The sequence below is a fragment of the Astatotilapia calliptera genome, chromosome 23 (assembly GCF_900246225.1).
Source record: "Astatotilapia calliptera chromosome 23, fAstCal1.2, whole genome shotgun sequence".
Taxonomy (NCBI): Eukaryota; Metazoa; Chordata; class Actinopteri; order Cichliformes; family Cichlidae; genus Astatotilapia; species Astatotilapia calliptera.
The window spans coordinates 39359524-39382895 of NC_039323.1; the positions used below are offsets into that span (position 1 = coordinate 39359524).

Genomic DNA, 23372 nt, shown 5'->3' on the forward strand with positions numbered 1-23372 from the left:
GAAAAAGAAAGGAAAAGCAGAGTGTGAGGGAAAGAGATGGAAAAGACTGTTGTCCATATTTTCTTCCACAGAAAGACAACACTGTGAGATTTGAATGGACTAGTGCGGAGACACAGCTGGAAGAAACAGGGGAGATCCTAATAAAAAGAGCTGTAGATGTGGTAAACACCCCTGTGGTTTGCCGTGTTTCTAACCCCATCAGCTTTGCCATCAGTGACCCTGTTATACAAAACTGCTTCACGCCCAGTAAGTATCATGTGCTATCACCTGTCCATTTTTATTTCACTCATCTCCAAATGAAATACATTTCAACTGCTGTTGTTTTATTCTGAAGCTGATCCAAGTGGCGTCTGGATTCCTGTGGTGGTGTGTATACCACCGCAGCATTGCCTGTGGGCCGTAGTTCAGCAACTGAAAAATGTTTTTTGCATATTTGTCTTGTCTTGACACCAGGTTTTCATTCACTGTTTTAAAGATAAAACATGTAATAATTAAAAATGATAATTTCCTTCAGATTTGATGAACTGACACGTGGCTGTTGAGAGCTTTTCTAGCATGACTGTTCTTAATTTGTCATGAAATTCCTCTTTATTTCTTTGTCTTTCAGGCTCTCAGGATGATTGTGTGTACGCTGCAACAGGATCAAGCTTAACTGTGCCACTTAGATATGAGTTGAAGGAATCAGATTACCTGAAATGGTTCAAGGACACAAGTGTAATTTTTTATCGCAGACGGAAACAGGTGATCATGGGGAAAAATGATGCTGTTGATTCAAATGGATCACTAAAGCTGACACAACTCACCAAAGACAAGTCAGGACGATACAAACCAGAGGTTACCAGTGAAGATGGAATGAATGTGGGAGCTTTACCAAGTGTGCGTTTGTGTGTATTAGGTAAGTAACAACATATTATACATACATTTTTCTGGTTATGTAAATATGCAAATATATTTCATAACAAGTGTGTTGATGGATCAGAAGCTGTTTAATTTTTACATTTTTGTCAACAGAAAATGTTTGATATTAATATAAAGTCACTGTTCAGTTTGGTTTTGCAAGTTTTATTTATTTATTTTTATTAATACATCATTAGCAGAAGTTCATATAATGTTATTTATTACATTTTATTACCTCAGACCGTGTGCAGAAGCCCAGCGTGACGATGACGTGTACAGACTCTGACTCAGTCAGCTTTACTTGCAATGCTGGTCAGGTGAGGACAACTATGAGTCTGTTTCATTTACATTTCAGGTTTCAGGTCAGAATATTTTTCAAAGAGTTGAACCAATAATTGTGAGTTTGGAGACAAAGTCTCCGTTATTTCAGCCTCGCTGAGCTGCTGTGAGCAGCTGTTCTGTTTTATATGAGGAGGTTATAAAATGGTCCAAGTTTAGACATCTTGATCCTCCAGAAGATTCAACTCCACTTACTGATAAAGACACTGAAATGTGCTTAAAATGTCTATGAAACCACTAGCTCTATCGTCAGCAATACTTTTACTCATGTTTCTTTATTTTTTGTTGTATTTTCTGAGTTCAGACACACAGAGTCAGTATGTAAATCATCAGATCCTAAGAACATTCACACAGAAACTGCTGAATCCACAAGGTTTGGATTGGCGTTTCTTCATACTACACATATGTTACTTAAACCTGATCTCTGTTTAATGTTTTAGCTGAGTTTGTGCTTCTGAGAGGAACCACTCTCTTTTACTTGCCTTGATAATTGGAGCATTTGAAATGGACTCAAAGTCCTCTAAACATCTGTTTATAGAGACTTCCTTATCCTGGTAGAGATTTAACTCTGGTGCTGATGAAAGCACTTAGATGTGGTTATGAATTTTGGTTGTCAAACTGCCATTTCTTTCTTTTTGTAATGAGGGGAAGAAGTGACAATATTTACACAGATTATAAAAAGCATGAAAAAGAAAGGAAAAGCAGAGTGTGAGGGAAAGAGATGGAAAAGACTGTTGTCCATATTTTCTTCCACAGAAAGACAACACTGTGAGATTTGAATGGACTAGTGCGGAGACACAGCTGGAGGAAACAGGGGAGATCCTAATAAAAAGAGCTGTAGATGTGGTAAACACCCCTGTGGTTTGCCGTGTTTCTAACCCCATCAGCTTTGCCATCAGTGACCCTGTTATACAAAACTGCTTCACGCCCAGTAAGTATCATGTGCTATCACCTGTCCATTTTTATTTCACTCATCTCCAAATGAAATACATTTCAACTCCTGTTGTTTTATTCTGAAGCTGATCCAAGTGGCGTCTGGATTCCTGTGGTGGTGTGTATACCACCGCAGCATTGCCTGTGGGCCGTAGTTCAGCAACTGAAAAATGTTTTTTGCATATTTGTCTTGTCTTGACACCAGGTTTTCATTCACCTTTTTAAAGATAAAACATGTAATAATTAAAAATGATAATTTCCTTCAGATTTGATGAACTGACACGTGGCTGTTGAGAGCTTTTCTAGCATGACTGTTCTTAATTTGTCATGAAATTCCTCTTTATTTCTTTGTCTTTCAGGCTCTCAGGATGATTGTGTGTACGCTGCAACAGGATCAAGCTTAACTGTGCCACTTAGATATGAGTTGAAGGAATCAGATAACCTGAAATGGTTCAAGGACACAAGTGTAATTTTTTATCGCAGACGGAAACAGGTGATCATGGGGAAAAATGATGCTGTTGATTCAACTGGATCACTAAAGCTGACACAACTCACCAAAGACAAGTCAGGACGATACAGACCAGAGGTTATAAATGAAGATGGAATAAATGTGGGAGATTTACAGAGTGTGCGTTTGTGTGTATTAGGTAAGTAACAACATATTATACATACATTTTTCTGGTTATGTAAATATGCAAATATATTTCATAACAAGTGTGTTGATGGATCAGAAGCTGTTTAATTTTTACATTTTTGTCAACAGAAAATGTTTGATATTAATATAAAGTCACTGTTCAGTTTTGCTTTGCAAGTTTTATTTATTTATTTTTATTAATACATCATTAGCAGAAGTTCATATAATGTTATTTATTACATTTTATTACCTCAGACCGTGTGCAGAAGCCCAGCGTGACGATGACGTGTACAGACTCTGACTCAGTCAGCTTTACTTGCAATGCTGGTCAGGTGAGGACAACTATGAGTCTGTTTCATTTACATTTCAGGTTTCAGGTCAGAATATTTTTCAAAGAGTTGAACCAATAATTGTGAGTTTGGAGACAAAGTCTTCGTTATTTCAGCCTCGCTGAGCTGCTGTGAGCAGCTGTTCTGTTTTATATGAGGAGGTTATAAAATAGTCCAAGTTTAGACATCTTGATCCTCCAGAAGATTCAACTCCACTTACTGATAAAGACACTGAAATGTGCTTAAAATGTCTGTGAAACCACTAGCTCTATTGTCAGCAATACTTTTACTCATGTTTCTTTATTTTTTGTTGTATTTTCTGAGTTCAGACACACAGAGTCAGTATGTAAATCATCAGATCCTAAGAACATTCACACAGAAACTGCTGAATCCACAAGGTTTGGATTGGCGTTTCTTCATACTACACATATGTTACTTAAACCTGATCTCTGTTTAATGTTTTAGCTGAGTTTGTGCTTCTGAGAGGAACCACTCTCTTTTACTCGCCTTGATAATTGGAGCATTTGAAATGGACTCAAAGTCCTCTAAACATCTGTTTATAGAGACTTCCTTATCCTGGTAGAGATTTAACTCTGGTGCTGATGAAAGCACTTAGATGTGGTTATGAATTTTGGTTGTCAAACTGCCATTTCTTTCTTTTTGTAATGAGGGGAAGAAGTGACAATATTTACACAGATTATAAAAAGCATGAAAAAGAAAGGAAAAGCAGAGTGTGAGGGAAAGAGATGGAAAAGACTGTTGTCCATATTTTCTTCCACAGAAAGACAACACTGTGAGATTTGAATGGACTAGTGCGGAGACACAGCTGGAGGAAACAGGGGAGATCCTAATAAAAAGAGCTGTAGATGTGGTAAACACCCCTGTGGTTTGCCGTGTTTCTAACCCCATCAGCTTTGCCATCAGTGACCCTGTTATACAAAACTGCTTCACGCCCAGTAAGTATCATGTGCTATCACCTGTCCATTTTTATTTCACTCATCTCCAAATGAAATACATTTCAACTCCTGTTGTTTTATTCTGAAGCTGATCCAAGTGGCGTCTGGATTCCTGTGGTGGTGTGTATACCACCGCAGCATTGCCTGTGGGCCGTAGTTCAGCAACTGAAAAATGTTTTTTGCATATTTGTCTTGTCTTGACACCAGGTTTTCATTCACTGTTTTAAAGATAAAACATGTAATAATTAAAAATAATAATTTCCTTCAGATTTGATGAACTGACACGTGGCTGTTGAGAGCTTTTCTAGCATGACTGTTCTTAATTTGTCATGAAATTCCTCTTTATTTCTTTGTCTTTCAGGCTCTCAGGATGATTGTGTGTACGCTGCAACAGGATCAAGCTTAACTGTGCCACTTAGATATGAGTTGAAGGAATCAGATAACCTGAAATGGTTCAAGGACACAAGTGTAATTTTTATCGCAGACAGAAACAGGTGATCATGGGGAAAAATGATGCTGTTGATTCAAATGGATCACTAAAGCTGACACAACTCACCAAAGACAAGTCAGGACGATACAACCAGAGGTTATAAATGAAGATGGAATAAATGTGGGAGATTTACAGAGTGTGCGTTTGTGTGTATTAGGTAAGTAACAACATATTATACATACATTTTTCTGGTTATGTAAATATGCAAATATATTTCATAACAAGTGTGTTGATGGATCAGAAGCTGTTTAATTTTTACATTTTTGTCAACAGAAAATGTTTGATATTAATATAAAGTCACTGTTCAGTTTTGCTTTGCAAGTTTTATTTATTTATTTTTATTAATACATCATTAGCAGAAGTTCATATAATGTTATTTATTACATTTTATTACCTCAGACCGTGTGCAGAAGCCCAGCGTGACGATGACGTGTACAGACTCTGACTCAGTCAGCTTTACTTGCAATGCTGGTCAGGTGAGGACAACTATGAGTCTGTTTCATTTACATTTCAGGTTTCAGGTCAGAATATTTTTCAAAGAGTTGAACCAATAATTGTGAGTTTGGAGACAAAGTTTTCGTTATTTCAGCCTCGCTGAGCTGCTGTGAGCAGCTGTTCTGTTTTATATGAGGAGGTTATAAAATTGTTTAGACATCTTGATCCTCCAGAAGATTCAACTCCACTTACTGATAAAGACACTGAAATGTGCTTAAAATGTCTATGAAACCACTAGCTCTATTGTCAGCAATACTTTTACTCATGTTTCTTTATTTTTTGTTGTATTTTCTGAGTTCAGACACACAGAGTCAGTATGTAAATCATCAGATCCTAAGAACATTCACACAGAAACTGCTGAATCCACAAGGTTTGGATTGGCGTTTCTTCATACTACACATATGTTACTTAAACCTGATCTCTGTTTAATGTTTTAGCTGAGTTTGTGCTTCTGAGAGGAACCACTCTCTTTTACTCGCCTTGATAATTGGAGCATTTGAAATGCACTCAAAGTCCTCTAAACATCTGTTTATAGAGACTTCCTTATCCTGGTAGAGATTTAACTCTGGTGCTGATGAAAGCACTTAGATGTGGTTATGAATTTTGGTTGTCAAACTACCATTTCTTTCTTTTTGTAATGAGGGGAAGAAGTGACAATATTTACACAGATTATAAAAAGCATGAAAAAGAAAGGAAAAGCAGAGTGTGAGGGAAAGAGATGGAAAAGACTGTTGTCCATATTTTCTTCCACAGAAAGACAACACTGTGAGATTTGAATGGACTAGTGCGGAGACACAGCTGGAAGAAACAGGGGAGATCCTAATAAAAAGAGCTGTAGATGTGGTAAACACCCCTGTGGTTTGCCGTGTTTCTAACCCCATCAGCTTTGCCATCAGTGACCCTGTTATACAAAACTGCTTCACGCCCAGTAAGTATCATGTGCTATCACCTGTCCATTTTTATTTCACTCATCTCCAAATGAAATACATTTCAACTCCTGTTGTTTTATTCTGAAGCTGATCCAAGTGGCGTCTGGATTCCTGTGGTGGTGTGTATACCACCGCAGCATTGCCTGTGGGCCGTAGTTCAGCAACTGAAAAATGTTTTTTGCATATTTGTCTTGTCTTGACACCAGGTTTTCATTCACTGTTTTAAAGATAAAACATGTAATAATTAAAAATAATAATTTCCTTCAGATTTGATGAACTGACACGTGGCTGTTGAGAGCTTTTCTAGCATGACTGTTCTTAATTTGTCATGAAATTCCTCTTTATTTCTTTGTCTTTCAGGCTCTCAGGATGATTGTGTGTACGCTGCAACAGGATCAAGCTTAACTGTGCCACTTAGATATGAGTTGAAGGAATCAGATAACCTGAAATGGTTCAAGGACACAAGTGTAATTTTTATCGCAGACGGAAACAGGTGATCATGGGGAAAAATGATGCTGTTGATTCAAATGGATCACTAAAGCTGACACAACTCACCAAAGACAAGTCAGGACGATACAGACCAGTGGTTACCAGTGAAGATGGAATGAATGTGGGAGCTTTACCAAGTGTGCGTTTGTGTGTATTAGGTAAGTAACAACATATTATACATACATTTTTCTGGTTATGTAAATATGCAAATATATTTCATAACAAGTGTGTTGATGGATCAGAAGCTGTTTAATTTTTACATTTTTGTCAACAGAAAATGTTTGATATTAATATAAAGTCACTGTTCAGTTTGGTTTTGCAAGTTTTATTTATTTATTTTTATTAATACATCATTAGCAGAAGTTCATATAATGTTATTTATTACATTTTATTACCTCAGACCGTGTGCAGAAGCCCAGCGTGACGATGACGTGTACAGACTCTGACTCAGTCAGCTTTACTTGCAATGCTGGTCAGGTGAGGACAACTATGAGTCTGTTTCATTTACATTTCAGGTTTCAGGTCAGAATATTTTTCAAAGAGTTGAACCAATAATTGTGAGTTTGGAGACAAAGTCTTCGTTATTTCAGCCTCGCTGAGCTGCTGTGAGCAGCTGTTCTGTTTTATATGAGGAGGTTATAAAATGGTCCAAGTTTAGACATCTTGATCCTCCAGAAGATTCAACTCCACTTACTGATAAAGACACTGAAATGTGCTTAAAATGTCTGTGAAACCACTAGCTCTATTGTCAGCAATACTTTTACTCATGTTTCTTTATTTTTTGTTGTATTTTCTGAGTTCAGACACACAGAGTCAGTATGTAAATCATCAGATCCTAAGAACATTCACACAGAAACTGCTGAATCCACAAGGTTTGGATTGGCGTTTCTTCATACTACACATATGTTACTTAAACCTGATCTCTGTTTAATGTTTTAGCTGAGTTTGTGCTTCTGAGAGGAACCACTCTCTTTTACTCGCCTTGATAATTGGAGCATTTGAAATGGACTCAAAGTCCTCTAAACATCTGTTTATAGAGACTTCCTTATCCTGGTAGAGATTTAACTCTGGTGCTGATGAAAGCACTTAGATGTGGTTATGAATTTTGGTTGTCAAACTGCCATTTCTTTCTTTTTGTAATGAGGGGAAGAAGTGACAATATTTACACAGATTATAAAAAGCATGAAAAAGAAAGGAAAAGCAGAGTGTGAGGGAAAGAGATGGAAAAGACTGTTGTCCATATTTTCTTCCACAGAAAGACAACACTGTGAGATTTGAATGGACTAGTGCGGAGACACAGCTGGAGGAAACAGGGGAGATCCTAATAAAAAGAGCTGTAGATGTGGTAAACACCCCTGTGGTTTGCCGTGTTTCTAACCCCATCAGCTTTGCCATCAGTGACCCTGTTATACAAAACTGCTTCACGCCCAGTAAGTATCATGTGCTATCACCTGTCCATTTTTATTTCACTCATCTCCAAATGAAATACATTTCAACTCCTGTTGTTTTATTCTGAAGCTGATCCAAGTGGCGTCTGGATTCCTGTGGTGGTGTGTATACCACCGCAGCATTGCCTGTGGGCCGTAGTTCAGCAACTGAAAAATGTTTTTTGCATATTTGTCTTGTCTTGACACCAGGTTTTCATTCACCTTTTTAAAGATAAAACATGTAATAATTAAAAATAATAATTTCCTTCAGATTTGATGAACTGACACGTGGCTGTTGAGAGCTTTTCTAGCATGACTGTTCTTAATTTGTCATGAAATTCCTCTTTATTTCTTTGTCTTTCAGGCTCTCAGGATGATTGTGTGTACGCTGCAACAGGATCAAGCTTAACTGTGCCACTTAGATATGAGTTGAAGGAATCAGATTACCTGAAATGGTTCAAGGACACAAGAATAATCTTTAATCGCAGACAGAAACAGGTGATCATGGGGAAAAATGATGTTGTTGATTCAACTGGATCACTAAAGCTGACACAACTCACCAAAGACAAGTCAGGACGATACAAACCAGAGGTTATAAATGAAGATGGAATAAATGTGGGAGATTTACAGAGTGTGCGTTTGTGTGTATTAGGTAAGTAACAACATATTATACATACATTTTTCTGGTTATGTAAATATGCAAATATATTTCATAACAAGTGTGTTGATGGATCAGAAGCTGTTTAATTTTTACATTTTTGTCAACAGAAAATGTTTGATATTAATATAAAGTCACTGTTCAGTTTGGTTTTGCAAGTTTTATGTATTTATTTTTATTAATACATCATTAGCAGAAGTTCATATAATGTTATTTATTACATTTTATTACCTCAGACCGTGTGCAGAAGCCCAGCGTGACGATGACGTGTACAGACTCTGACTCAGTCAGCTTTACTTGCAATGCTGGTCAGGTGAGGACAATATTTAATATTTTATTGATATCTCATGTTCCTCAAATAGCTACTTATAATTAAGCTGTTGAAGAATCTGTAGACAAAGGCCTCATTTCTCCTCTGCTGAAACCTGCTGAACAAGGGTGGATCTAGAGAAATTTTCTTAAGGTGGCATGGAAATCAAATGGGATGGCAAAATCAAAGTATTAAAAAACAAAACAAACAAAAAAAAACGTGTTTGCAGGTGTTACATGTGGTTAAAATGATTCAAATGCAGTAAGTATACACATCTCGTATAAATATAGTCTATAACAGGGGTTCTTAACCTTTTTTACCTCGGGGCCCAACTTATCCACTACAAAGTGGCCCGAGGCCCATTCAGATAATAACACTGTATTGAAAACAATTGATGTTGCTTTTAGTTTGATTTATATGTAATAACTAAATCAAATCAACTTCATTTTAACAGTTAAAATCTTGTCAAATAAACATGATGATGACATGATGCAATGTAATAATCACAAAGACATTCATTCATTATGTGTATGCGAACCTGCAATAAAAACAAAATGCCAAACAGGTTAACGATTCATGCACCAAATCAAACTGCAAATAGAAATTGAAAGGCTCAAGTCAGGGTTAATAACACACAAACATAATAATTAATAATTGAGTTTTACTACAGCTAAAGAGATAAGAAAAGAGGGGGAAATAGAAATTGGATAAATAATGTAGTGATAAAATAAATACATTCAAAATAATTTTCTAATGAAATAAATAAATAAACCGTTATAAAATTTAAGTAAAGTGCAAATGAAAATATAGTCTCGTGTACTGAGAGACTGTGCAGTGGAACTCACTGATGTCTTCACAGACATCTTCAACATATCACTCATCCAGGCTGTCGTCCCCACATGTTTTAAAGCCACCACAATCATTCCGGTTCCAAAAAAGTCATCTCCCTCCTGCTTTAATGACTATCGTCATGTTGCACTTACTCCCATCCTGATGAAGTGCTTCGAACGACTAGTCATGCAACATATCAAGTCTGTCCTGCCCCCCTCCCTGGATCCCTTCCAGTTTGCGTATCGGCCCAACCGCTCAACCAATGATGCCATCTCCACTCCACTCCACTCAGCACTCACACACCTGGACAAAAAAGACTCATATGTTCGAATGCTGTTCATAGATTTCAGTTCAGCATTCAACACTATAATCCCCCAACAGCTCACTCAAAAACTGGTCCAGCTGGGGCTCAACACCTCACTGTGCAACTGGCTGTTGGATTTCCTCACCGGAAGACCTCAAGCAGTACGGGTCGGCAGTAATACATCCAGCACCATCATTTTAAACACGGGGGCCCCGCAGGGATGTGTGCTGAGCCCCCTCCTCTTCACTCTGCTGACCCATGACTGCACTCCATCATATAGCTCCAACCTCTTCATCAAGTTTGCGGACGACACAACGGTGGTGGGTCTCATTAGCAACAGGGATGAGACCGGCTACAGAAGTGAGGTGAGACGCCTGGCCACGTGGTGTGCTGACAACAATCTCTCTCTGAATGTGGAGAAGACGAAGGAGATTGTTGTGGACTTCAGGAGAATGCACACCCAACATGCTCCTCTGACCATTGACTGTGGAGAGAGTGAGCAGCACCAAGTTCTTGGGTGTGCACATCACACAGGATCTCTCCTGGACGTACAACACCACAGCACTGGCCAAGAAATCACAGCAGCGTCTCTTCTTTCTCCGCAAACTAAGAAGAGCAGGAGCACCAGCCCCCATCATGTACACTTTCTACAGAGGCACCATCGAGAGCATCCTGTCGAGCTGCATCACTGTGTGGTTTGGAGCCTGCAATGCGTCCTGCCATAGAACCCTCCAACGCATAGTGAGGGCTGCAGAGAGGATCATTGGTGTCTCTCTCCCCTCCCTCCAGGACATTTACAGCACCCGTCTCACTAAAAAAGCCCTTTGCATAGCGGCTGATCCCACGCACCCAATGCAAAGCTTCTTCAAGCTGCTGCCGTCAGGGAGGAGACTGCGGAGTCTCCAGGCCAGGACCAGCAGACTGAAGGACAGCTTCATCCATCAGGCTGTCAGGAAGCTTAACTCCCTCCCGATTCTGCCCCCTCTCCCCTCTTCTCCTCCATGGTCTCACTGAACTCTGTCACACACACACACACACACACACACACACACACACACACACACACACACACACACACACACACACACACACACACACACACTCTCTGACTCACTCACTGGCCTGCACCAGTTACCAGTCACTTTGTGGAGCATTGGACTGCCACTACCTCATAAGACTTTGTTGTTACACTATCTCTTACCGTATATTACTAAATCTCCATTTGCACTATTTGCTTATTTGCACTACTCTGCCTGGTTTACACTCAATGTCATTTACCCTTACTTGAATATTGTATATTGTATATTGCATAGCTTTCTTGTTATACGTAAAATTGTATTGTATTTATTTAAATTTTTACTTTTTAATTATTTTATTTGCATTTTTTAATCACTCTCTTATATTTAAATGTTCATTTGCTATTTCATCTAGGGTTTGAGAGTAACGAAATTTCTATTCTCTGTATGTCCTGTACATGTGGCAGAATTGACAAATAAAGTTGACTTGACTTGATAATCTGTGAGTGAATTTGAAAGTTGCTTCAGCAGTAAACCTTTTTTCATTGGCAGAACCAGAAGTTACTCTTTATATTTGAGACAAATGAGCAACAACAAACAAGCTGCAACTCCCCTTTTATGCTCACCTCTTAATGAGACACTTGAGCCTGCCTCTGAGACACGGTCAGATGCAGTCTGGGTGGAATAGGGGAAAGGCTCCCTCTCAGAGTAGCTTCCAGTGTTGCTCTGAGTCTGTTTCAGGCTTTGGTCTTGGTTGTGGCCACAATAGAAAATCCCGATTCACACAGATATGTAGTTGTGAATGGGAGAAGGAGTTTCACAGCTCTCAGTGCCAGACACAGGTACTCCTTTGAGACAGCAATCCAGAAGGAGCCCCGGCCCAGTTTGCCCCACTGCAACTTTAAAGTGGTGTCGGTGGAAAGTTCCCGAATCTGGGATTCCAGATGTGAGGGCAAAGCAACATCATTTTAAATGGGATCCACTGGAAATGGGTCCAAAATCCACATGTCCTTCTCTGGGATCCTCAGGGAAACATTCATCAAATTTCTCTGTCAGTGGTGAAAGGTGCTGACAGACAGAGTCACTGATCTTCACCTGAGGGGATTTTTCCAAGATGTGAGACAAAAGTGGAAACATGTCCATCCTCTTTTCCTGGGCCCTCTTAGTCCACAAAGCAAGTTTACTCTTGAAAGCTTCAACTTTGTCTGTAACAAACGACATGCTGCTGTTTCTCCCTTGAAGTGAGATGTTCAGCTGGTTCAGCAGTGAAAAAATGTCACAGAGGTAGGAAAGCTTTGAATTGGCATAATAATGTGCAAGAGGAGATGTTCTCTGCGTAGGAAAAGACCTCATTCCTTAGTTCAAACAAATGCTTGAGGACCAGTCCTCTTGAAAGCCATCTCACCTCACTGCGGTAGAGCAGCTGGACATGATCTGCTTCCATGTCCTCACAAAGCTTGGCAAAACATCTGGAGTTCACAGCATTATTTTTAGTGAAATTGAGAGTTTTCACACTTACATCCATCACCTCGTGGAACTCTGGTGACATCTCTGTTGCTGCTGCTGCAGGGCTTTCACAGTGGAGAAAACAGTGGGTCCGTTTAGCTTCTGGTGCACGGTCAAGAATCTGCCTAATGAAGCTGTGGTGCCTGCAAGTCCTTGAAGCTGCACCATTACTGTACACCCCAACACAGTTCTGCCAGTCCAGGTCGTTCTCAGTGAAACATTCCTGAGCCGTGGCTCGAGTTGGTAGCAGCATGCAAACTGCTGTCCCAGTGATAACAAACACCAGCAGCAATGCACCATTCGTGACATCAGCGGGCTCCTCTAGTTGCAAAGAGAAAAATGGACTACTTTTTATTCTTTCCAGAAGCTGATGCTGTATGTCTAAGGCCATGTCCGCTAAATGGTGGCTCACATTGTTGTTAGAGTGGGATGGTCAGTAGCTTCTTTGCAGCAGCCTCTCCGATCATCTCATGGCACATATGTACAGCGGCAGGCAAAATCAACTCCTCCGCTTTAGTGAAAGACTTTTACTCTGTGCCAGTCTGGACACGAGGTAGCTAGCTTTTAAAGCACATTTAGATTCACCAGTCAGTGACTGATCTCTGTTTAATGTTTTAGCTGAGTTTGTGCTTCTGAGAGGAACCACTCTCTTTTACTCGCCTTGATAATTGGAGCATTTGAAATGGACTCAAAGTCCTCTAAACATCTGTTTATAGAGACTTCCTTATCCTGGTAGAGATTTAACTCTGGTGCTGATGAAAGCACTTAGATGTGGTTATGAATTTTGGTTGTCAAACTGCCATTTCTTTCTTTTTGTAATGAGGGGAAGAAGTGACAATATTTACACAGATTATAAAAAGCATGAAAAAGAAAGGAAAAGCAGAGTGTGAGGGAAAGAGATGGAAAAGACTGTTGTCCATATTTTCTTCCACAGAAAGACAACACTGTGAGATTTGAATGGACTAGTGCGGAGACACAGCTGGAGGAAACAGGGGAGATCCTAATAAAAAGAGCTGTAGATGTGGTAAACACCCCTGTGGTTTGCCGTGTTTCTAACCCCATCAGCTTTGCCATCAGTGACCCTGTTATACAAAACTGCTTCACGCCCAGTAAGTATCATGTGCTATCACCTGTCCATTTTTATTTCACTCATCTCCAAATGAAATACATTTCAACTCCTGTTGTTTTATTCTGAAGCTGATCCAAGTGGCATCTGGATTCCTGTGGTGGTGTGTATACCACCGCAGCATTGCCTGTGGGCCGTAGTTCAGCAACTGAAAAATGTTTTTTGCATATTTGTCTTGTCTTGACACCAGGTTTTCATTCACCTTTTTAAAGATAAAACATGTAATAATTAAAAATGATAATTTCCTTCAGATTTGATGAACTGACACGTGGCTGTTGAGAGCTTTTCTAGCATGACTGTTCTTAATTTGTCATGAAATTCCTCTTTATTTCTTTGTCTTTCAGGCTCTCAGGATGATTGTGTGTACGCTGCAACAGGATCAAGCTTAACTGTGCCACTTAGATATGAGTTGAAGGAATCAGATAACCTGAAATGGTTCAAGGACACAAGTGTAATTTTTTATCGCAGACGGAAACTGGTGATCATGGGGAAAAATGATGCTGTTGATTCAAATGGATCACTAAAGCTGACACAACTCACCAAAGACAAGTCAGGACGATACAAACCAGAGGTTACCAGTGAAGATGGAATGAATGTGGGAGATTTACCAAGTGTGCGTTTGTGTGTATTAGGTAAGTAACAACATATTATACATACATTTTTCTGGTTATGTAAATATGCAAATATATTTCATAACAAGTGTGTTGATGGATCAGAAGCTGTTTAATTTTTACATTTTTGTCAACAGAAAATGTTTGATATTAATATAAAGTCACTGTTCAGTTTGGTTTTGCAACAGTTTTATTTATTTATTTTTATTAATACATCATTAGCAGAAGTTCATATAATGTTATTTATTACATTTTATTACCTCAGACCGTGTGCAGAAGCCCAGCGTGACGATGACGTGTACAGACTCTGACTCAGTCAGCTTTACTTGCAATCCTGGTCAGGTGAGGACAACTATGAGTCTGTTTCATTTACATTTCAGGTTTCAGGTCAGAATATTTTTCAAAGAGTTGAACCAATAATTGTGAGTTTGGAGACAAAGTTTTCGTTATTTCAGCCTCGCTGAGCTGCTGTGAGCAGCTGTTCTGTTTTATATGAGGAGGTTATAAAATAGTCAGTTTAGACATCTTGATCCTCCAGAAGATTCAACTCCACTTACTGATAAAGACACTGAAATGTGCTTAAAATGTCTGTGAAACCACTAGCTCTATTGTCAGCAATACTTTTACTCATGTTTCTTTATTTTTTGTTGTATTTTCTGAGTTCAGACACACAGAGTCAGTATGTAAATCATCAGATCCTAAGAACATTCACACAGAAACTGCTGAATCCACAAGGTTTGGATTGGCGTTTCTTCATACTACACATATGTTACTTAAACCTGATCTCTGTTTAATGTTTTAGCTGAGTTTGTGCTTCTGAGAGGAACCACTCTCTTTTACTCGCCTTGATAATTGGAGCATTTGAAATGGACTCAAAGTCCTCTAAACATCTGTTTATAGAGACTTCCTTATCCTGGTAGAGATTTAACTCTGGTGCTGATGAAAGCACTTAGATGTGGTTATGAATTTTGGTTGTCAAACTGCCATTTCTTTCTTTTTGTAATGAGGGGAAGAAGTGACAATATTTACACAGATTATAAAAAGCATGAAAAAGAAAGGAAAAGCAGAGTGTGAGGGAAAGAGATGGAAAAGACTGTTGTCCATATTTTCTTCCACAGAAAGACAACACTGTGAGATTTGAATGGACTAGTGCGGAGACACAGCTGGAAGAAACAGGGGAGATCCTAATAAAAAGAGCTGTAGATGTGGTAAACACCCCTGTGGTTTGCCGTGTTTCTAACCCCATCAGCTTTGCCATCAGTGACCCTGTTATACAAAACTGCTTCACGCCCAGTAAGTATCATGTGCTATCACCTGTCCATTTTTATTTCACTCATCTCCAAATGAAATACATTTCAACTCCTGTTGTTTTATTCTGAAGCTGATCCAAGTGGCGTCTGGATTCCTGTGGTGGTGTGTATACCACCGCAGCATTGCCTGTGGGCCGTAGTTCAGCAACTGAAAAATGTTTTTTGCATATTTGTCTTGTCTTGACACCAGGTTTTCATTCACTGTTTTAAAGATAAAACATGTAATAATTAAAAATAATAATTTCCTTCAGATTTGATGAACTGACACGTGGCTGTTGAGAGCTTTTCTAGCATGACTGTTCTTAATTTGTCATGAAATTCCTCTTTATTTCTTTGTCTTTCAGGCTCTCAGGATGATTGTGTGTACGCTGCAACAGGATCAAGCTTAACTGTGCCACTTAGATATGAGTTGAAGGAATCAGATTACCTGAAATGGTTCAAGGACACAAGAATAATCTTTATCGCAGACGGAAACAGGTGATCATGGGGAAAAATGATGATGTTGATTCAACTGGATCACTAAAGCTGACACAACTCACCAAAGACAAGTCAGGACGATACAGACCAGTGGTTACCAGTGAAGATGGAATAAATGTGGGAGATTTACCAAGTGTGCGTTTGTGTGTATTAGGTAAGTAACAACATATTATACATACATTTTTCTGGTTATGTAAATATGCAAATATATTTCATAACAAGTGTGTTGATGGATCAGAAGCTGTTTAATTTTTACATTTTTGTCAACAGAAAATGTTTGATATTAATATAAAGTCACTGTTCAGTTTGGTTTTGCAAGTTTTATTTATTTATTTTTATTAATACATCATTAGCAGAAGTTCATATAATGTTATTTATTACATTTTATTACCTCAGACCGTGTGCAGAAGCCCAGCGTGACGATGACGTGTACAGACTCTGACTCAGTCAGCTTTACTTGCAATGCTGGTCAGGTGAGGACAACTATGAGTCTGTTTCATTTACATTTCAGGTTTCAGGTCAGAATATTTTTCAAAGAGTTGAACCAATAATTGTGAGTTTGGAGACAAAGTTTTCGTTATTTCAGCCTCGCTGAGCTGCTGTGAGCAACTGTTCTGTTTTATATGAGGAGGTTATAAAATGGTCCAAGTTTAGACATCTTGATCCTCCAGAAGATTCAACTCCACTTACTGATAAAGACACTGAAATGTGCTTAAAATGTCTATGAAACCACTAGCTCTATTGTCAGCAATACTTTTACTTATGATTCTTTATTTTTTGTTGTATTTTCTGAGTTCAGACACACAGAGTCAGTATGTAAATCATCAGATCCTAAGAACATTCACACAGAAACTGCTGAATCCACAAGGTTTGGATTGGCGTTTCTTCATACTACACATATGTTACTTAAACCTGATCTCTGTTTAATGTTTTAGCTGAGTTTGTGCTTCTGAGAGGAACCACTCTCTTTTACTCGCCTTGATAATTGGAGCATTTGAAATGGACTCAAAGTCCTCTAAACATCTGTTTATAGAGACTTCCTTATCCTGGTAGAGATTTAACTCTGGTGCTGATGAAAGCACTTAGATGTGGTTATGAATTTTGGTTGTCAAACTACCATTTCTTTCTTTTTGTAATGAGGGGAAGAAGTGACAATATTTACACAGATTATAAAAAGCATGAAAAAGAAAGGAAAAGCAGAGTGTGAGGGAAAGAGATGGAAAAGACTGTTGTCCATATTTTCTTCCACAGAAAGACAACACTGTGAGATTTGAATGGACTAGTGCGGAGACACAGCTGGAAGAAACAGGGGAGATCCTAATAAAAAGAGCTGTAGATGTGGTAAACACCCCTGTGGTTTGCCGTGTTTCTAACCCCATCAGCTTTGCCATCAGTGACCCTGTTATACAAAACTGCTTCACGCCCAGTAAGTATCATGTACTATCACCTGTCCATTTTTATTTCACTCATCTCCAAATGAAATACATTTCAACTCCTGTTGTTTTATTCTGAAGCTGATCCAAGTGGCGTCTGGATTCCTGTGGTGGTGTGTATACCACCGCAGCATTGCCTGTGGGCCGTAGTTCAGCAACTGAAAAATGTTTTTTGCATATTTGTCTTGTCTTGACACCAGGTTTTCATTCACTGTTTTAAAGATAAAACATGTAATAATTAAAAATAATAATTTCCTTCAGATTTGATGAACTGACACGTGGCTGTTGAGAGCTTTTCTAGCATGACTGTTCTTAATTTGTCATGAAATTCCTCTTTATTTCTTTGTCTTTCAGGCTCTCAGGATGATTGTGTGTACGCTGCAACAGGATCAAGCTTAACTGTGCCACTTAGATATGAGTTGAAGGAATCAGATTACCTGAAATGGTTCAAGGATGCAAGAATAATCTTTTATCGCAGACAGAAACAGGTGACCACAGGGAAAAATGATGATGTTGATTCAACTGGATCACTAAAGCTGACACAACTCACCAAAGACAAGTCAGGACGATACATCCCAGAGGTTATAAATGAAGATGGACTAAATGTGGGAGATTTACAGAGTGTGCGTTTGTGTGTATTAGGTAAGTAACAACATATTATACATACATTTTTCTGGTTATGTAAATATGCAAATATATTTCATAACAAGTGTGTTGATGGATCAGAAGCTGTTTAATTTTTACATTTTTGTCAACAGAAAATGTTTGATATTAATATAAAGTCACTGTTCAGTTTGGTTTTGCAACAGTTTTATTTATTTATTTTTATTAATACATCATTAGCAGAAGTTCATATAATGTTATTTATTACATTTTATTACCTCAGACCGTGTGCAGAAGCCCAGCGTGACGATGACGTGTACAGACTCTGACTCAGTCAGCTTTACTTGCAATGCTGGTCAGGTGAGGACAATATTTAATATTTTATTGATATCTCATGTTCCTCAAATAGCTACTTATAATTAAGCTGTTGAAGAATCTGTAGACAAAGGCCTCATTTCTCCTCTGCTGAAACCTGCTGAACAAGGGTGGATCTAGAGAAATTTTCTTAAGGTGGCATGGAAATCAAATGGGATGGCAAAATCAAAGTATTAAAAAACAAAACAAACAAAAAAACGTGTTTGCAGGTGTTACATGTGGTTAAAATGATTCAAATGCAGTAAGTATACACATCTCGTATAAATATAGTCTATAACAGGGGTTCTTAACCTTTTTTACCTCGGCGCCCAACTTTTCCACTACAAAGTGGCCCGAGGCCCATTCAGATAATAACACTGTATTGAAAACAATTGATTTTGCTTTTAGTTTGATGTATATGTAATAACTAAATCAAACCTTCATTTTAACAGTTAAAATCTTGTCAAATAAACATGATGATGACATGATGCAATGTAATAATCACAAAGACATTCATTCATTATGTGTATGCGAACCTGCAATAAAAACAAAATGCCAAACAGGTTAACGATTCATGCACCAAATCAAACTGCAAATAGAAATTGAAAGGCTCAAGTCAGGGTTAATAACACACAAACATAATAATTAATAATTGAGTTTTACTACAGCTAAAGAGATAAGAAAAAAGGGGGAAATAGAAATTGGATAAATAATGTAGTGATAAAATAAATACATTCAAAATAATTTTCTAATGAAATAAATAAATAAACCGTTATAAAATTTAAGTAAAGTGCAAATGAAAATATAGTCTCATAATCTGTGAGTGAATTTGAAAGTTGCTTCAGCAGTAAACCTTTTTTCATTGGCAGAACCAGAAGTTACTCTTTATATTTGAGACAAATGAGCAACAACAAACAAGCTGGAACTCCCCTTTTATGCTCACCTCTTAATGAGACACTTGAGCCTGCCTCTGAGACACGGTCAGATGCAGTCTGGGTGGAATAGGGGAAAGGCTCCCTCTCAGAGTAGCTTCCAGTGTTGCTCTGAGTCTGTTTCAGGCTTTGGTCTTGGTTGTGGCCACAATAGAAAATCCCGATTCACACAGATATGTAGTTGTGAATGGGAGAAGGAGTTTCACAGCTCTCAGTGCCAGACACAGATACTCCTTTGAGACAGCAATCCAGAAGGAGCCCAGACCCAGTTTGCCCCACTGCAACTTTAAAGTGCTGTCGGTGGAAAGTTCCCGAATCTGGGATTCCAGATGTGAGGGCAAAGCAACATCATTTTAAATGGGATCCACTGAAAATGGGTCCAAAATCCACATGTCCTTCTCTGGGATCCTCAGGGAAACATTCATCAAATTTCTCTGTCAGTGGTGAAAGGTGCTGACAGACAGAGTCACTGATCTTCACCTGAGGGGATTTTTCCAAGATGTGAGACAAAAGTGGAAACATGTCCATCCTCTTTTCCTGGGCCCTCTTAGTCCACAAAGCAAGTTTACTCTTGAAAGCTTCAACTTTGTCTGTAACAAACAACATGCTGCTGTTTCTCCCTTGAAGTGAGATGTTCAGCTGGTTCAGCAGTGAAAAAATGTCACAGAGGTAGGAAAGCTTTGAATTGGCATAATAAATGTGCAAGAGGAGATTTTCTCTGCGTAGGAAAAGACCTCATTCCTTAGTTCAAACAAATGCTTGAGGACCAGTCCTCTTGAAAGCCATCTCACCTCACTGCGGTAGAGCAGCTGGACATGATCTGCTTCCATGTCCTCACAAAGCTTGGCAAAACATCTGGAGTTCACAGCATTATTTTTAGTGAAATTGAGAGTTTTCACACTTACATCCATCACCTCGTGGAACTCTGGTGACATCTCTGTTGCTGCTGCTGCAGGGCTTTCACAGTGGAGAAAACAGTGGGTCCGTTTAGCTTCTGGTGCACGGTCAAGAATCTGCCTAATGAAGCTGTGGTGCCTGCAAGTCCTTGAAGCTGCACCATTACTGTACACCCCAACACAGTTCTGCCAGTCCAGGTCGTTCTCAGTGAAACATTCCTGAGCCGTGGCTCGAGTTGGTAGCAACATGCAAACTGCTGTCCCAGTGATAACAAACACCAGCAGCAATGCACCATTCGTGACATCAGCGGGCTCCTCTAGTTGCAAAGAGAAAAATGGACTACTTTTTATTCTTTCCAGAAGCTGATGCTGTATGTCTAAGGCCATGTCCGCTAAATGGTGGCTCACATTGTTGTTTGAGTGGGATGGTCAGTAGCTTCTTTGCAGCAGCCTCTCCGATCATCTCATGGCACATATGTACAGCGGCAGGCAAAATCAACTCCTCCGCTTTAGTGAAAGACTTTTTACTCTGTGCCACAAGTCTGGACACGAGGTAGCTAGCTTATAAAGCACATTTAGATTCACCAGTCAGTGACTGATCTCTGTTTAATGTTTTAGCTGAGTTTGTGCTTCTGAGAGGAACCACTCTCTTTTACTCGCCTTGATAATTGGAGCATTTGAAATGGACTCAAAGTCCTCTAAACATCTGTTTATAGAGACTTCCTTATCCTGGTAGAGATTTAACTCTGGTGCTGATGAAAGCACTTAGATGTGGTTATGAATTTTGGTTGTCAAACTGCCATTTCTTTCTTTTTGTAATGAGGGGAAGAAGTGACAATATTTACACAGATTATAAAAAGCATGAAAAAGAAAGGAAAAGCAGAGTGTGAGGGAAAGAGATGGAAAAGACTGTTGTCCATATTTTCTTCCACAGAAAGACAACACTGTGAGATTTGAATGGACTAGTGCGGAGACACAGCTGGAAGAAACAGGGGAGATCCTAATAAAAAGAGCTGTAGATGTGGTAAACACCCCTGTGGTTTGCCGTGTTTCTAACCCCATCAGCTTTGCCATCAGTGACCCTGTTATACAAAACTGCTTCACGCCCAGTAAGTATCATGTGCTATCACCTGTCCATTTTTATTTCACTCATCTCCAAATGAAATACATTTCAACTCCTGTTGTTTTATTCTGAAGCTGATCCAAGTGGCGTCTGGATTCCTGTGGTGGTGTGTATACCACCGCAGCATTGCCTGTGGGCCGTAGTTCAGCAACTGAAAAATGTTTTTTGCATATTTGTCTTGTCTTGACACCAGGTTTTCATTCACCTGTTTTAAAGATAAAACATGTAATAATTAAAAATAATAATTTCCTTCAGATTTGATGAACTGACACGTGGCTGTTGAGAGCTTTTCTAGCATGACTGTTCTTAATTTGTCATGAAATTCCTCTTTATTTCTTTGTCTTTCAGGCTCTCAGGATGATTGTGTGTACGCTGCAACAGGATCAAGCTTAACTGTGCCACTTAGATATGAGTTGAAGGAATCAGATAACCTGAAATGGTTCAAGGACACAAGAATAATCTTTAATCGCAGACAGAAACAGGTGATCATGGGGAAAAATGATGATGTTGATTCAACTGGATCACTAAAGCTGACACAACTCACCAAAGACAAGTCAGGACGATACAGACCAGTGGTTACCAATGAAGATGGAATAAATGTGGGAGATTTACAGAGTGTGCGTTTGTGTGTATTAGGTAAGTAACAACATATTATACATACATTTTTCTGGTTATGTAAATATGCAAATATATTTCATAACAAGTGTGTTGATGGATCAGAAGCTGTTTAAGTTTTACATTTTTGTCAACAGAAAATGTTTGATATTAATATAAAGTCACTGTTCAGTTTGGTTTTGCAAGTTTTATGTATTTATTTTTATTAATACATCATTAGCAGAAGTTCATATAATGTTATTTATTACATTTTATTACCTCAGACCGTGTGCAGAAGCCCAGCGTGACGATGACGTGTACAGACTCTGACTCAGTCAGCTTTACTTGCAATGCTGGTCAGGTGAGGACAACTATGAGTCTGTTTCATTTACATTTCAGGTTTCAGGTCAGAATATTTTTCAAAGTGTTGAACCAATAATTGTGAGTTTGGAGACAAAGTTTTCGTTATTTCAGCCTCGCTGAGCTGCTGTGAGCAGCTGTTCTGTTTTATATGAGGAGGTTATAAAATTGTTTAGACATCTTGATCCTCCAGAAGATTCAACTCCACTTACTGATAAAGACACTGAAATGTGCTTAAAATGTCTGTGAAACCACTAGCTCTATTGTCAGCAATACTTTTACTCATGTTTCTTTATTTTTTGTTGTATTTTCTGAGTTCAGACACACAGAGTCAGTATGTAAATCATCAGATCCTAAGAACATTCACACAGAAACTGCTGAATCCACAAGGTTTGGATTGGTGTTTCTTCATACTACACATATGTTACTTAAACCTGATCTCTGTTTAATGTTTTAGCTGAGTTTGTGCTTCTGAGAGGAACCACTCTCTTTTACTCGCCTTGATAATTGGAGCATTTGAAATGGACTCAAAGTCCTCTAAACATCTGTTTATAGAGACTTCCTTATCCTGGTAGAGATTTAACTCTGGTGCTGATGAAAGCACTTAGATGTGGTTATGAATTTTGGTTGTCAAACTGCCATTTCTTTCTTTTTTGTAATGAGGGGAAGAAGTGACGATATTTACACAGATTATAAAAAGCATGAAAAAGAAAGGAAAAGCAGAGTGTGAGGGAAAGAGATGGAAAAGACTGTTGTCCATATTTTCTTCCACAGAAAGACAACACTGTGAGATTTGAATGGACTAGTGCGGAGACACAGCTGGAAGAAACAGGGGAGATCCTAATAAAAAGAGCTGTAGATGTGGTAAACACCCCTGTGGTTTGCCGTGTTTCTAACCCCATCAGCTTTGCCATCAGTGACCCTGTTATACAAAACTGCTTCACGCCCAGTAAGTATCATGTGCTATCACCTGTCCATTTTTATTTCACTCATCTCCAAATGAAATACAT

At 38.8% G+C, this 23372-nt stretch overlaps 1 protein-coding gene across 1 annotated transcript in view; it reads left to right on the forward strand.

The window, feature by feature from the left end:
* The window catches only part of LOC113016553 (uncharacterized), a 109781-nt gene that overhangs the window by 17499 nt on the left and 68910 nt on the right, over positions 1–23372 (forward strand). Inside the window, exons 12-17 of the mRNA XM_026159454.1 lie at positions 18082–18142; positions 18387–18463; positions 21220–21394; positions 21757–22044; positions 22287–22363; positions 23137–23311. Coding sequence (XP_026015239.1) covers positions 18082–18142; positions 18387–18463; positions 21220–21394; positions 21757–22044; positions 22287–22363; positions 23137–23311 — 853 coding nt within the window. The remainder of the gene's footprint in view (positions 1–18081; positions 18143–18386; positions 18464–21219; positions 21395–21756; positions 22045–22286; positions 22364–23136; positions 23312–23372) is intronic.